Consider the following 16950-nt stretch of genomic DNA (forward strand, 5'->3'; position numbering starts at 1 on the left):
GACATCAGGACTTACTGCACAGTGAGAAGTTAAAGTCCTCAGTGTTTCTGTTGTAAAATTAATGTGAACGTTTGAACACTCAGACAAAACACGACATCTGAAGACCAACAAGTAATCGATTACTTTAGAAAGTAACTGTGAGTGAATGTAAACTTGTTCAACAGGAATTCACAGGAAGCAGCTCGACTGACAAACACAGAAGATCAGCTGAAGATTTCATTCAGCGTGTTATTGATCTGACTTCTCTGTCACCAGACTCCCTTTAAAAAACACTAGATTTAGCGAGTTTTTGAGGTAAAACAATCTTTATAAACATTATGAAACTCTTTTGCTGACAGATTCTAATTCATTGTGTCCTTGTTGTAAATTCAGCATTAAATCAGAAGCTGAAGTTGTTTGTCTCCTTGTAAAAAGTGTCAGTTTGTGGCAGCATGTTTGTACCAGCCTGTCTGCTTCTGTGTCTAAAGCGCTAAAGTCTTACCTGCCAACATTGATCAGCTACTGAACACACTGTTTACACTGATTTCACCATTTACACTCCATTTATGAAAGAAGAAACATGTTATTGATCTAAACATGTCACATGTTACAAAGACGCTAAACAGGAACAATATAGGCGACTTCTCTGTCACCAGACTCCCTTTAAAAATGTGTCAGTTTAGCACAGTGTTGCCAGGTGTGCGATAATTATCTTATTTGTACGATAATTTTGCCCTCTGTACGATGAATAATCCCAAAAAAGGCCAAATATACGATAATTTGACCATTCCGTGAATGTGTGGTTGTCTGTCGGAGTTTTTTTGTGAACCCTGAAGGCATCTGTGTCCATGTGACAAGTTTCCAGCCAATCGTGCTTTTCTAAATGTGAGCTACGAGTGACGTGCAAGCGTTTGCCTCAGAACGACGGTCATGATTGGCTGAATAGTCCGCTGTGCCCGCCCCCCATGAGCGAGGGAAAGAAGAAAAACAAAGAAGAGAAGAAGAAGCAGAGCCGGTCTGGAAGAAGCGCGGAAAAGAAAATGAGAGAACCTGGAGAAGGAGGAGGAGGAGGAGAGGCTGAGAAGACGGCGGGGCAGAGTCGAAGTGAGCAGCATCGCCTACAAACTATAGAAAAGAGCGGGAGAGCCAGTTCGCCGGCTGGTTGAGACCTGCTGCAGGCTCGGAAAGCAAAGCTGTCTGCCGGTGCTGAAGACAGAGCTGGTGGCCCAATGAACTGTATTAAAAAAAAACAGAGAGTGTGAAGATGGCAGGTGGATGTGCCGGTTTGAGGCCAACAACCACAATGCTGCGGTCCATGACAACATGAGATGTAAACAGTAAGAGGACTGCCCCCACCCAGCAGGGTGCAGCAGACTCAGACAGGGACTCACAGCTGGAGACTGAACCTGAAGGTAAGCAGCATTCATTATTTAATGAGCCAGCTGATGGCCTGAACTGTTTCATGCACATGATGAACAGGGTTCTAGTCATCTGCCATGTAATGTAACATGTCATTAATCTAAACAGTAGTCTGCTCTCCGCTCTTCTTCATTTGATCCAGAAAACTGCCAAAGGCGGAGACGTGACGTGACGCAGACCGGACAGCTGATGAAGCCCGAGGCGATCAGGGCTACACACCACTCAGTGTTTGTCCACATTAGATGTTGGACTTTTGCTTCACTCGGAAAAAAAACACATGTAGCCCTTGGCCTGTTGTCTGCTGTGCTTCCCTCTTTTCCAGGTTATTATACAGCAGGTTATATATGCACTTTATTTGAAGTTATAACCTGCTAGCAGGCACTTTGAAGTGTGCACAAGTGCTGTTTTTGTTGATTTTATTTATTATTTTTTTTGAGGACAGAGACATGTTGTTGCTCTGAAAATAAAATGTAATATGTGAAGCCAGATCTTTATTTTCTTGTCAGTTATCATGAATACTGTTTCTCTTTGTCTCTCTGCCTGTTAGATGCTATTCAACACAAGAGTGACTAAAGCGCATCAATAAACTTGTTATTTTGGTTATGAATTTCCTTCAAAATACGCGGAATACGATCATTTGATGTCTGTGGTACGATAATCCTACATTTCCCAGCTGGCAACGCTGGTTTAGTGACTTGTTGAGTTGGAGCCACTTTATAAACTGTGTGAAACTCTGTCTCTGACTCCTTCTGCATTATTTGGCCCTTGTTGATAATTCAGCAGCTGTTCTACATGAAGAATGTTTTCCTGTGTGTCCGAGTGATGTTGGTGTTCAGCAGGAGGTGACAGATGTTGACACCGTAACAATCAGACCCAAAGAAAAATTCGAATATAATGACAAATCAATTTGCTTCACAGTAAACCTCATGATTTTAATAGGTAAATTCCACATCCACAAGAGTACATTTTCCAAGTCCCTTCCAAACTTTAATGTCTTCGCAAATGAGTTTATTTTTTATATCGATACCTTGAAACTGTTGCCAAATAAGAAAAGTGAGCGCACAATATTATACCTAAAGTCGTTTTCACGTACCCCCAAATAAGAAATGCCTTATATACACTAATTTATTTCATTTAAATTACAACAATTATTTCTATATTAAGATTTTTTTTAAATCCTTTTTATATGTCTGTCACTCAGTGCCTGTCCTGTCTGAATGTCTGTACTTTTTGCAAATGTTAAATAAAAACTTTCATTGAAAACAAAACAAAACACATTCCAGTGTGTCCTCCTCCTCCTCCTCCTCCTCCAGCTTCTTCTTCGTTGGTTTGGGCAGCTCCTCCTGCTCCATGCTGTCTCTCTGCAGAGCACCAACAGACCCAACACATATCTGCAGGGGCAGAGCGCCCTCTGGTGGCTGCACACGCACACTGCACTCTTTGCTCTCGTCCTCCTGTGAGCTCAGCAGGTGAAACCAGGGCTGCAGGTTTTGAGGTCGTGGGTGGAAACAGTGAAATATGACAGAAAAGAAGTGCATCACTCAGATCTGTTAGCTCAGTGTGATAAAAGCCTGGTTAGTAGTCCGCAGGTTGCGGGTTCGAGTCTTCTTTGGCTTCAATTATTATAATAGTCCGATTAAAAAGCTGAAAGTCACCAGCGTCCAGAGAAGAGGTCCAAATGTGAAGTGGAATTTGCTGTAGTACGGTGGGTTCAGTATCTGGCTGGCAGTCTGATACATTAGGATGTTGAATTTGTTCTATTTGAGCTTATGAAGAGGAGCAGACGTGGAAAATTCAACCTTTGACAGAAAGGAGGAGCCATACCGGGACTCGAACCCGTAGCCTCTGTACATGAGACGCCTGCTCTACCAACTGAGCTAAACGGCACATGGATTTAACAAGCTTTTAAAACAAAGTCTAGACCTCTAAGAGTTCATCCCACTGAGTTATATCGGGGCTCTGCTGGAGAAGCTCTGAACTTGTGCAGGTCACAGTGTTCACATCTCAGTCATTTGAAGAATGAATGAAGGAGCATTTATTCACTTTTTCTATTGTTGGTCTGTGTTCCAACAAGCCTCTGTGTGATTGGCTGCAGGTGTGTGTGAGGGACTTCAGGTTGTCCAGGGAGCTGATTGGAAGTCAGAGTTTCAGGGCGGCTCCTCCCAGTTCCTGTAGTCGTCCCTGACCACAAAGCTGTCGGGCGTTTTCAACACTTTGCCACTTTATTATTTAGCCTTTGTTATTTTTGCTGGTGATCCTGAGATTCCTGGTCTTCCTGCTGAGTTGTTGTCAGTAGTTTTAACGGGGGGTTTGTTACGACCCTCATACATGTTTCTGTTTCAGTGACCCTCTGTGTGATTGGCTGCAGGTGTGTTTCCTCAGTCCAGGTTGTCCAGGGAGCTGATCCTGTTCCAGACTGCCAGCATGTTTGCTCGTGTTGCAACGTGTGTTTTTGAATAAAACCATTTCACGATAAATTATGAAGCCTTACGACATTCAAATGTATAAAAATGTTTGTAGCATGCGGTCCAGGGTCACAGCATTGTTCAGGTGGCAGGAGACTCGACCCCCTCCAGCCCTGGTTTCACCTGCTGAGCTCACAGGAAGCAACAAGCAAAGAGTCTCTCAGAGGTTTCCACTCCTTCTTCTGAGCAGCAGCTTCAGAAAGAGTCCGGCTCTTCAGACACTTTTGCTGGACACGTCTCTTCTCTGAGCGCTTTCAAGGTTTCATTTCTAAGCGCTGGACTTCAAAAGCCAGCGAGCGTCCTGAGATCAAACTGTGAGCTGTAGAGAGTCCACCTGAGCTGCTGATCAGACAGGTGGACAGCAGCATTCAGCTCTGACTGTGTGTTTGTGTTTGTCTTGTTGATCCTGGAGAAACTGCATGACAATAAAGCTTTGACTGACTGATTGTTTGAATCAGCGAATTGAGGCGTTGGAACTCCAGTTGTTCAAAGAGAATCAGACTCCCCCACAGAAATGGAACGTTCCGGGGGCCGGCCGCTGCAGCAGCCAATCAAGCCACCTGCAGCCTATAAAGCTGAGCTGCTGCCACTCAGCCAGTCTTTGGTTCCTCAGTGTGGCGTGCGTACCTGCTCAGGTGAGTGATGTCATGATTTGGTGTTGGACGTGATGCTACTTTAGGTTTGGACACATTCTGGGAGCTGCTGTTGGCTTGTGGATCACATATGTTGGGCTGTTGGTCCACTGGGTCTCTATTTAATGATCGTTATGGTCGACTGTCACCTCCGATGCACTTCAAGTCTTGCTAAAGAGCACGTTGGTTAAATCAAGGTAGAATTTACAATTATGAATTTCCTTTTGTAAAGTCACCAGTCTGAGTTTGTTTCTAATTATTTCTGTCCGTTTCTTTTACAGGAAACCTAATGAACCGTTTCCAAATCATCACGCTTAATCTTCAATAAAATAACTGAACAGAATCTAAAATCCTGAACTTTTGACTCTAACAGATCATCTGTGGTGGGTTAGTTTATCTGCACATCCAACAGTTTGCTCCACATTATATATTCATGAGTTGTCGTTCACAGCAGACGTCACCTGGACAGTCGACTCTAGTTGTAAACCACGTTTGACTGCATGTGAGCTTTATTCCACAATAATACCTGCCTCACCGTACAGGGAGTGTTTTTACTCCACAACAGGCTGAGTGCTAAATGACTTCAGAACCGGCTGACAGACCATCCAGTCTGATTTAAATGTATTTTTAATGTTTCCACAACAGCAACATCCATGTTACAGCGTGTGAATGATGAAAAGGCCGAGAGGATTCATGTACAGACGGACGGCAGCAGTCCAGGACAATTCTAACAGAAATGTAGAAACGGGTGACAGAGGAGCACAACAGTTTTTGGAGTTGTTCCTCTTTGTCCTTACAGAAGCTCAGATGAGCTGATTTCTTCTTCTGGTCCTGTGTGCAGGTGAACCTCTGGTCCAGCAGCTGCACAGCGTTAACCATCAGCAGATACGTGGGACACCAGGCTCAGCTGGCTTGTGTCACTTTCTACAGCCTGTAGTGTTTCTGTCTGCATTTGATTTGTTTCAGACACCAGAGGAAACGCAGCCCTGCACCATGAGAAGAGGGGCCGACCCCGGGACCAGGAATGTGAAAACCAGCTGACGAGGCCTGAAGGACTCGCTGGTGAAAAGGTAGCAGGTGTGGAAAGGTTTGAAAACCATCCTGTGGTGAGGAACTAACTTTCTGTCAGATTCTTGTTGCTAACAGTCAACTAACTTTGTTTGTTCTTCTTCCAGGTGCGTCAGATCCTGAGAGAACTCACCGTTATGTCTTTTACACCAAATAACTTCCATACACAAACAAATGAACATTTAAACATGCTTAAAATGTAGAATATGTCCAGAAGATAACACAGCAGCTTTTCACGATAAAATGTAGTTCAGCTGTTTGAACTCCTCGTCTTCTACAGGAACTGAGACCAAGATGACAGCTCGTCTGGGGGAAAAGCCTTTTGTTAGAATGATTTTAAAATGACTTTCTATGTTAACTATGAATGCATTTCCAAGTATAATACTGTTATACTTGGAAATGCATTCATAGTTGACGGTTATTTTAAAATCATTTCAACAAAGCTTTTTTTTTCCCAGACCATCAGTCATCTTGGTCTCAGTTCCTGTAGAAGATGGAGTGCAAACAGCTGAACTACATTTTATTGTGAAAAGCTGTGTTATCTTCCAGATATTCTACATTTTAAGCATGTTTAAATGTTAATTTGTTTAATGTGTATGGAAGTAATTTGGTACTTGTGACATATTTCAATAAATTCAATAGACGTCTGAATTTGTCTCCTGTGTTTGTCTCAAATTCTGTATTCATGAGTTTTCACTGCAGACAACAGTAAACTTCATTTGACTGCATGTTTGTCAGCTGTGACCTTTATTTCACTTTGTCAAACAATAAACATCAACTTAAATGCTACAGTATTTTTGGAACACATTAGAAATGAAGCTAATTTCTCTCTTCCATGAAATGCATCAAAGGATCAAACAGCACATCTCAACATTCTGGCTCAATAAAAACAACTGAATCAAACATGGTGTTTTTATTTCATGATATCAGACAGCTTTAGCATCCAGTGCTAGTACCTAAGCACAAAACACTTCACTTCTAAAAAGTAGCAAAAATGATCATCTGCAGACCTATGAGGCAGGTGGATCTGATGTTTCTCAGAGTCTCACTTCCCTCTGAGGGTTGAGACTGGAACAGCAAAAAGAACGGACCTCATCTGGTCGGGTGAAGCGACCCGGTGCTGGAAGTCGCTGCCGGCTGTGTCCGTCGCTCTCGGACTCGCTCCAGAAGCCATAGAGGGAATCTGAAAGAAAAAACACAAGTTTAACACAAATGTTACATGTTCAGTCATAAAGCAGCAGGAAAACTAGTACAGACAAAAAGCTGGTTGACTCAACTGTTTCAATAATAAACTTTCTGTCGAACTCTTGCCTACTTATGTGTGTTTAAATCAAATGAACAAGCAGAGTGGAACAATAAAGTAGCAGAATATGGTACCTGAGGAACTCAAACCTGGTTAATTTCGTCGCTGGCTGTTTGAGATTTAGACACAAAAGAGTTTAATTTGTACCTGATTAAATGCAGACTTGCTGCACAGCTGCAGCGAGTTACTTTCAATCAACGCTCGTTTGCTAGCGTTGCTAAGCTAGCATGCAAAACGCTCGTCGGATACCTTGATTTGAAGCGTTCTTGACCCTCAATTTAACATTATGCGAGTCCAAATGTGCAGTAAAGGCTTCATTTCACTCCGAGTGCCATCATTCTTCACTGAAACGGTTTGTTCACGGCACAACACAGCGGAGCTAACAAGCTAAAGGCAGCTAGCTGTTAGTTAGCTACACGGACAGCAGTGTTAGCTCGGTTACTGTCGCTGGAGCGACATGCGAAGTATCCAGACAGCCGGTGAAAACATGTAACAGATGAATGAAGCACTTACTTTAGTTATCTGCTGCTCACACGAAGCGTCCGACCGTCAGCATGTCGGTGGACAAACAGAGAGCTGCTGGCTGACTGGGGCCATACGAGACAGACCGGAAGTGTGACGTCTCAACCTCTGATTGGGCAAACGGCCTCACCTGGATTCAAACGAGCTTTATTGACAAAACGACATTGACACACAAGCAGCGTGTTGTTAAAATGCAGCAGAGCAGGTTGTTTTCACACAAAGCGTTTTAATCTGAGGAAAGTCTCAGTAACTGCAGGTTTATAAAGATTCAGGAGCTTTTCACTCTTTGATTTGAAGGTTTCAAAACTCAACAACAATCAAGGGTCGAACTCAGAATCTCAGAACTCCACAACATCCCTCCAACCCACTGAGCTACCTGGACAGCTACCTGAAGACTCTTTCGCTGAATCAGTTGAATCCCCACAGAGGAAGACCGAGGGCCACGAGGGGACTGGAGCTGCTGATGACAGATGTTCTTCATTTAGTCAAAGAATTAAAAGTCTCTCAGAGGTTTTCACTCCTTCTGAGTCCGGAGCTTTTATTGGACACATCTCTTCTCTGAGCGCTGTCAAGTTTTCATTCATCAGTGCTGGACCCCAAAAGTCAGTGAGTGTCCTGAGATCAAACTGTGAGCTGTATAGTGTCCACCTGAGCAGCTGATCAGAGACCAGCCTTCAACACTCAGTCAGGGTTTGAACCCACAACCTGCAGACTTTACTGCATTACTTTATCTTCCTGAGCTAATGAGCTGGACATACAGTTCTGATTCTGACAGCATTTCACTCTTTGTTCTGGACACCAGGTTTAAAAATCACCGCACCTGCCCAAGGATCGAACCCACAACCTCAGACCTGCTGACCAGACCTCTATCAGCCTGAGCTACTGGATCTGACTGATGCTCTTTGTTTCTGTCACATTTCACTGTTTTGAATGTCGACCCTCAAATTTCAATCAAGAATCGAACCCACGACCTCAAAATTTCCAGCCCTGGTTTCTCCTGCTGAGCTAACAGGAGGACGAGAGAAAAGCTTCAAACTGAAACCATCAATATCGGATCATTGTCACACAATGACACACAAAACAATGACAGTCCATCAAACATAAATCCTGTCGTCCATTATTGATCTCTATAATATGATCAGACACTTCTACATATTCCTGCATGGACTGGCTTTAACATAGTGTTCAAATCATCATGTTTGGTTTGACCTCATCTCTACTTCACAGTCTGACTGTGTTTCTATGAGCTGTAGTGATTGGTCAGGATTTTCTATCGTTCAGTTCATATTTCACCTTCTGGACTTTGCTGCCATCTGGTGGAGATTTGCAGGAACTGCAGCCTGAACTCTGTCAGACTGAGATAAACACTCTTTATGTCACAAAGTGATATTAATGAGCATCAGACACACATTTGTTTCCTTGAAAAGATGTGATTTTAGCAGTTTAAAAAGGACGTCAACAACTTGTCACATCAGTTTGGGATATCGGGGCTTCCACGGCCTCGGACAGAACCGCTGCGGTCACATGTTCAGGAGGAGATCCAGAAACGTTTGGTGGGCTGCCGACACTTCACCTGACTGGATTTGACTTCTGGGTGAACTGTTCCTTTAATGTGGTGGGTGTTAAAGGTGCACAGTGTCACCTGCCAACATGTGGTTCTATTAAACTTGATGGAACGATGAAGCAGACGAGTGGATTCTGTTGGATCAGCTGATGATTCACGTGTTCCGCTGGGTTTTCTTCACAACATGTGGAACTTCACACTCTCCCTTTAGACTGTCACAATAAAAAAGAAAGTGAGAAACAAAGTCTCTCTGTTCTGCCTGCAGCACAGAACCACAGATCAGGGATCAGCTGACTGACGTGTTCCTCTCTGCCTGCTAGAAAAACCAGCACAGACCAGCATGATTTCCATGCTGGTCTTTCCAGGAGACACACTACAATATGTGTCTCCTTTACAAGATATGTTTATATTACCACTGCAAGCAGAGCTGCAAAACTCAAAGTACTGACAGTCCAGAATACAGAAGTAAAGAAGAACTCTGCATGTGTGTGATGGTTAACACACACACGTGTTTCTGTCTTTGGTGTGTGTATGTACCATCTAACACCTTGATTGTTTCTGTGTGGGACTTTTTTAACCCTGTGATATAATCATGCACCTCAGCACAGCTGTCATCACAATTATTAATACCTGTTGTAATTGGATTGTATTGTTATTAGGCAGCACTTACTATTTTGTACCAGACAGACAAAGTTCAAATGTATTTAATGGCGACACCACATTGAAAACAGATGATGAGCATTTAGTCTGTTCATGGACTCTGATGAAGCAGTTGGAACATTAATGTGCGTCTGTGAGACCGTTTGAAGGAAAACAATTACAAAATATCCACATTGGATGTTGTTATCGTGACAAAGCTGTCACATTCTGTGGTCTCTGAATATGAACTGTCCATATGCACGAGTCAGAGAGATGCACATCACTGATCCTGCAGCAGAAAGGTTTCCTATTGGATCAGGCAGGCCGACCCTTAAAAGGTCAAACTCACAATATATAAATATACATATTAAAACAACAGCTGACTGAGTGCTGATCTCTGGTGAGGACTGCAGGCTGGATTACATGTGAAGAGTTCAGATGAAGCTGCAGCTACAGAAGATGAGCATGAAACAATATTTCCTAAATTTCACTCACATTAAACGTATTAAAGTAGCCCAGCTCTCCATATGTACAGATAAGTACACTTCAAACAAACAGGTAACTAATCAGATAAATACACTGTCTGTAAAAGACACACCTGAGCGGGTCTTGATCCCCGGCTGTCTGCATGCAGCCCTGCAGCAGGTCCACTGCTCTGTTCCCTCAGCTGCCACTTCTGGCTTGATTATTATTCTGAACATCTCAGACTGAATCATTTCCAAAAGAGACTAATATGAGGAAAAGGTCAGCAAACTTCCCAGAGCATCAAGTAAGAAAACTGATCACCTTCGTTGTTGATTTTCCTCAAACATTAATGGAATTTAAACGAGCTCAGCCGTGTTTCGTCACGTCTACGGGTCGTACAGAGGGTCAAACTTCACAGCAGCGTTTGTTTCTCCGCCCTGCAGGCCAGCAGAGCTCAGCTGGATTCAACCTGAAGCCTCCTGGCTGCAGCACTCAGATCGGGGAGTGGCTCGGAATGGGCGGGGTTAAATGTTTGACCCCGCCCACGCCGACTACACCCACTGCGCAGGCGCCCTCTGGTGGCAGACACCAGGCAGCACACACACCTTCTCTCTGAGGTTCAGTGTGTAATTGGACTTCTAACTATATTAAAACACACACAGCGATGAAAAAGCTTCATGTATCTGATAGACTTTCCTGTTTTTAACTCTTTTTTACTGTAAGTCCATTATTGTATCATGCTGCCACACACACAGCAGAAAACAGCTTGACGTATCTGACGTGTTTATTTTAATTAAACTCTGTCTCTTGTTTGACTTTCTGTCATTAATAAATATTTCATTTTCTTTTGTGTAATGATAAAAAAAGAGAAGGAGAGACAGAGAGCTCTCACAGACTGGACAGACTGGGATGGCAGACTGGGACATACTGGGACAGGGAGGGACAGACTGGGACAGGGAGGGATGACAGACTGGGACAGTGATGGACAGACTGGGATGGCAGACTGGGACAGGGAGGGACAGACTGGGACAGACTGGGACAGACAGTGATGGACAGACTGGGACAGACAGTGATGGACAGACTGGGACAGTGATGGACAGACTGGGACAGACAGTGATGGACAGACTGGGACAGTGATGGCCAGACTGGGACAGACTGGGACAGACAGTGATGGACAGACTGGGACAGACTGGGCTGCTGCTGACTCGTCTGTTGTTCAGTCTGCTGAAAGCAGCAGGGACGGTGATTTAATATGAATGTTGCTGAATGTTTCCCTGCACTGATTAAATGTTAAACACTAGCCTGTAGCTAGCTAGCTGATGTGACTGCGGACATGAAGCTAACAGGCTAACAGCCTCAGACTGAAGGCTCCCCACCTGTCCAGGTGAGTCACTGGGTCACACACTGACACTCTGTCCTCTGTCTTTCCTCTCTTTCCTTCTCTGAACACCAGATTGTGATTTCGGCAACATTGTGATGACTGAAGTTCATCTACTGACAGCAGCTGAAGACGTCACTGACCGGAAGTGACGGGCAGGACCAAACCATTTCCTGCAGAAACAGGGGGGTGGTCGCTCAGTGTGGATGTTTACCATTTTTGTGTCGGTGGACACACAGAGCTGCTGGGGCCATACGAGACAGACCGGAAGTGTGACGTCTCAGCCTCTGATTGGGCAAACGGCCTCAACTCGATTCAAACGACTCTTCACTGCGTGTTGTTAAAATGCAAACGCACTTTTCACTCATTTTTATGCGTGAAATCGGAACTGATAAGAACATCTGATAAGAAGAATGACTAGAAGAAAAATACTTCAGATATTTTACCAACTAAACTAAAGATAAAATAAAAAAACGCACCATGTTTTATTCATTTTAGTTTTTATTGAGCCAAAATGTTGAAGAAATGTGTCTTTCATGTGAGATGAAAATTGATGTCATCATTTCTACTTTGATCCCAAAATATTGTTCCAGTTAATTGTTTAATTGGCCAATCATCGTGCTCACTCAGCCTCCAGATACAGTCGGGCATGTGTGACAAAGGGAAATTAAGATGTCTGGCATGAAAACACAACTCATGACCTCAAACACATCTACACATACAGGAAAAGTAAACAATCAAAAAACAAATCAAAACTACTAGTTAAAAGTTAGACACCCTCAATACACAGTGACCTTAGCAGAATATATCACAATATGTCAACTATTAATGCATTTCCAAGTATAGTAATATACACCATGACCATACCTACATTTATCTAAATCAGTGGAAAATATACAAAAGACATAACAGTGAAATCTCTCAATTACAAAACAACATGACTGAATCCATAAATCGAAAGGAATTTATCAGAAATCACAAAACATCACCTGATAAAAAAAAACTCTCTTTTCTTTGGACGTTACATGGTAACGAACAATTTGACATGTTTCACTGAAACAACCAAAATCTGCCTTGTTTTGGCAAATTCTACATCGATAGACCGGACTGTCTGACTGACAGTGTTTTTGAGCTTCACCTAAACGTGACAATACTTCCCTTTCAGGATCAGACGCACCTGGAAGAAGAAGAAACAAAACAAACATTTCAAGTTCTGTAGATAATGCGACATAATAGTTTGCCGTTATGCAACAAGAATCTGGCAGATAACAAAATCAGTTCCTCGTTACAGGATGATCTGCTGACACGCCGTACCTTTTCACCAGTGAGTCCTTCAGGCGTCAGCTGGGACGGCAGGTCGTTCTCAAAGTTCCTGGTCCCGGGGTCCGCCCCTTTTCTCATCAGCAGCTTCACCGCTTCTTCTTGACTTCTGTGATTTTGCAGAGAGCTGACGATGTGCAGGGCTGTGTTCCCACTGAACGTCTACGACAATCAGAGTGCCGACAGAATCAGACAGCACGCTACAGGCAGTTTGTGTGCTCCACTCATCGAACTTCAGTTTACATCAAAACATCTTACCTTAACGTTTACAATTGACAGCGAAGTTGGCTGGTCGAGTAAAATGTTGAACAGCTCCACATTTGCCTCCTCGGCAGCCATGTGAAGACACGTCCGTCCACTTTTCAGATCCTGTGGGGATGAAAAGTGTCATTCTGGAGTCATGTGCTTTGTGCTAACGTTACCAGCTAAAGTGCTTTGTGCTAACGTTACCAGCTAAAGTGCTTTGTGCTAATGTTACCAGCTAAAGGAGGCCGGTGGTGCCTTAGTTGTGTGCTTTGTGCTAATGTTGTGGCCAAGAGATTTTCTACAAATATAACAAAAAATGCTTCTAAATTAGCTTAAACAAATCCCAGCTTTAACTTTGACGTGAAGTGGAAATGAAGCAGTTAAGTCAAAGTTTCAACAGTTACCTTTGACCCGACGGAGGCGCCCATGAGAAGCAGAATCTTGATACATTCAACGTACGTCCGCTTCCTCTGCACCATCTCCTTTGTCATGTACAAACAGGGATTTTCCAGATGCCTCAGCTCTTTAACAACAGCGTTGTGAGACATGACTGCTGCATGAAGCGGAGTTAAACCTCCAGACAGAGAAAAGGAGCGTCTCATTACAAAAACGACACTTTACAGAACCACCAGAAATAACAAGTTTTAAAGGTGAACAGAGCAAACTTACCATCATAATTGAGTATTTCAACATCGATCGGTTGCCCGCTCTTCATTAGGATTTTCCAGATGCTCTGTGGTGGAAAACACAACAATCACACTACAAGAAACAAATTGTTGAGACTTCAACTTCATGGTTCATTGAATTGGATTAGCGCACAAAGCTAAGGGATGCAAGCAAGATGTGGGTTACAGTAGAGGTTAATTTTTAATATTCCTCATGATGCGATCAAGGTCTACAGGCTTGGTGTTTCACATTATCAGCACTTAGTCGTGTTACTAATTAACACACATTGCATAGCATCGTAACAGATGGTTTGTTTGACATACTTAAAAACGAGTCCACTGAGAGCAGAGCAGCATTTACTCATTTGCAAAGTCAAATACTGTGGTACACTGATTGGGAATTAATCAGTAACTGATGACAAATTTGTTATTCATTCACCAGCGAGGACTGACAGGACTCAGAAGTTCAAGCCGGAACCTGTTCTAAGTTGATTTCATACAGTCAAGGTTTGAAAGCGTGTAAAACATTGACGTCTGGGTGTAGAGATACCAGAATTACCCAACATGATCTAGACATCTAGTTGTAGACTTTTGAAAAATCCTGATACACTGATACAGCAATATGTGCTGATGCTTTACCTGAAGACTAAGAAAGTGTCCTTTCTCGGCACACACATGCAGCGGGGAGCGTCCCCAGAGGTCTCGGGTGTTGATTTGCGCTCCGTGTCCCAGCAGGTCTTGGACAATCAAGTGCTGATTGGCGGCCGCGGCTATCTGAAGAGCGGTCTGCGTACAGAGACGCAACACAATCACAACAACTTGGATCAACAGTCAACACTGAAGAACGTAGAAGAACCAGCATGAAGCACAAGAGTTTTGTACCTGTCCATTGTGTTCTTTCGTGTCCAGCGAGCCGCATCGTGCCATGTTTGTGGCGAGCACATAAGCCAGAGCACGTTTACCTTGAGCCACCGCGATGTGAAGACACCTGGGAGTTTGAAAGGGAGACAGAAAATTATGTCCATGTGTGAATGTTTAGGTTGTATCGACTGGGTTCAATGATTTATCCATGTTATCTGATTCTTCTTTCGTAATGTCAGGCTTTGATCCATCAGCTGTTGACTCATTGCTTCAGTGAACTATGTCCAGTGTGTATCCATCACTTCCAGCTGTTTCCTGCTGGTCTAAATGGAAAACTCTCTCCATGAATACATACGTGTCACCATCTCCATCCTGGGCGCTCAGCAGCTCAGGAGAAATCCCTCCGACCCTCCGAGTCTCTTGCTGTATCTGCCAGTGAAATAAAGTCATGTTGACCTCCGAGGTTGGAGAGACTTGTTCCTGCAGAGCTGGACGCTGCACTTGTTGTCGGGTGATGTGATCGTTTTCAGGAGCGTATTCATTCGTCACACTGGAGTTTACTTGTGTCGGAGGTTCAAACAGATGTGGGCTGAAGTCGGGGGAGAAGCCATCAGATTTTGCGATCTTAAATCTATGCTCCACGTTGTTGTTGCTGTCTTGTGAGCAGTTCCATTTCTAAAATGGGATAATTTCCAAGCTGTTATTTAACTCAATAAATTTTTAATCGATGACATTTGAGATATAGATATTCTAGTGCCATAACACACCAAGAGTTGGCACTGGCCTTCAATGATTTGCATAGTAAGAGCTCGCACTGTGTTGACAGTTTGATCAGTGAACTTCTTCCTCATTCTGAAGGAACGCTACCATTTTTATCCACCATGAGTATTGCTCGTAAACAAAAAACACATTTAAGAAGAAATAAAGCACAAATAATGCAGATGATTGTTGAGTAACAGAGTTGATTGCAACATTTTCTAGGAAAGCCAAACCCTTAAAAACAATTAGACTTGTCTAATCATGCTCAGGTACATGAACAGATACCTGCTCTTCCTGTGACTAACCTGGCGTTTCATCATCAGAAGTTCTTTCACGGTGTTTCTCTTTTGGAAATAATGTGGTGGCCTGGGATCAGACGTAAGAAAACCTGAGGGGGAAATATTTTTTAATTTTATTATATACATGAAAGCAACTCAACATCGGTCCTGACAGAAGATGCTGAAGTTCACATTGGAAGTGTTCGAAAACTGAAAAGCAGTCATCAGCTAGATACACCTGTCGAATTCATACTCAACCTGTTCTTGTTAACTTGTTATAACCTTAGAAATCCTAGTTATGATTATGAACAACTTTATTATTTGGTTGTGTGAAAGTCATGTTATGTAAGTAAACTATTTGAAAATCATCTTGGATTGGGGTTAGGGTTAAAACTTTACTGAAGAACAAGCACTTTTATATGTAATAATTTAATATTTGTATCCAAGTACAGGTTTTAATGCAGGGCTTTTGGAGTTTTTTCACAGCGAGGTGTGTCAAATCTTTGCCCCCCCGAGTCCTGAAAACAATACAAATGTTCAGGGACGAGAAGATTAAGGAGTGCGTGTTTGGTTACGCTTTCATACTCCTGAAAGAGAAAGATATCCGCTTCCCAACGTTATAAAAACTAACCTTTATCGTTCATGTAGTTGGTCCCCATTGACAGAAGAGCTCTGGTTTCACTCCCTCCTGGATCCAGCATGTCTAACGAGTCATCTATTAAAAGTCCGCTCCACTTGGACCTGAAGTGTTTCGTCTCTCACGCACCTGGAATGTGAAGTGACAGAACTTGTCAGCCACTCACCTGCGCTTTTTTCTACTTGTCACCACAAGATCAGAAATGAGGAAGTGCCACCACACAAAATGCCCCACACCTGCACTCCACTTCCTTGTTGACAGGTAACTGAGGGTCACATCAAAAACTAAAGTATAAAACATTTTGTCACAACTCGAAAGTTCATCCTGGAATGAATCCTTGAAGGTGAATCAGCCTGTATTTGGTTTCTTAAGTGTTTTTTTTTTTTTTTTTTTTTTTTGCAGGTAGCTTAGTTTAAGTTTCAAGTCAAAGATAGAGCAGATTTTTATCTGAAACAGTCGGTCCTCAAACAGAAAAACAAGGGTCGGTTGATATGCAAACGAGGTCAATGTGCAGCACCAGAACCGGTGAACAATACGAGCTTTATGAGAGAATCAGTAACTCAACTGCAGAGAAAAGGAAAAGGCTCACCTGCTGGACTTCTGCAGGCTGAACCTGCTGTTGGACCTCAAAAGACCCGACTTAAAGGAAAACAAGGTGCAGGGAGGGAGTCGTGCTCACAAACCACTCCCTGCTCCACAGCTCTGGTTTCCCCTAAAGGCAGGTTGTTGTTGGATGAACTCCAGATACTC

General features: G+C 43.1%; 1 protein-coding gene and 1 long non-coding RNA gene across 2 annotated transcripts; both read right to left on the bottom strand.

Moving 5' to 3' along the window:
• Window positions 1-6461: 6461 nt before the first annotated feature.
• LOC119015325 lies at window positions 6462-10570 on the bottom strand. Its single transcript, XR_005073296.1, has 3 exons — window positions 10190-10570; window positions 7380-9164; window positions 6462-6746 (listed from the first exon to the last, which is right to left on the bottom strand). It is a non-coding gene; the product is annotated as an uncharacterized LOC119015325 (long non-coding RNA).
• A 1351-nt stretch (window positions 10571-11921) lies between these two features.
• Window positions 11922-16923, bottom strand: LOC119015253 (NF-kappa-B inhibitor zeta-like). The gene is made up of 11 exons (XM_037091095.1): window positions 16790-16923; window positions 16195-16329; window positions 15591-15673; window positions 14882-15201; window positions 14548-14653; window positions 14305-14451; window positions 13670-13733; window positions 13405-13574; window positions 13013-13123; window positions 12749-12916; window positions 11922-12611 (listed from the first exon to the last, which is right to left on the bottom strand). Exons 2-11 carry the CDS (start codon window positions 16262-16264, stop codon window positions 12573-12575), a joined length of 1278 nt encoding a protein of 425 aa, XP_036946990.1. The 5' UTR covers window positions 16265-16329; window positions 16790-16923; the 3' UTR covers window positions 11922-12572.
• Window positions 16924-16950: the final 27 nt, after the last annotated feature.

This window comes from Acanthopagrus latus, chromosome 24 (genome assembly GCF_904848185.1).
Source record: "Acanthopagrus latus isolate v.2019 chromosome 24, fAcaLat1.1, whole genome shotgun sequence".
In the NCBI taxonomy this organism is placed as follows: Eukaryota; Metazoa; Chordata; class Actinopteri; order Spariformes; family Sparidae; genus Acanthopagrus; species Acanthopagrus latus.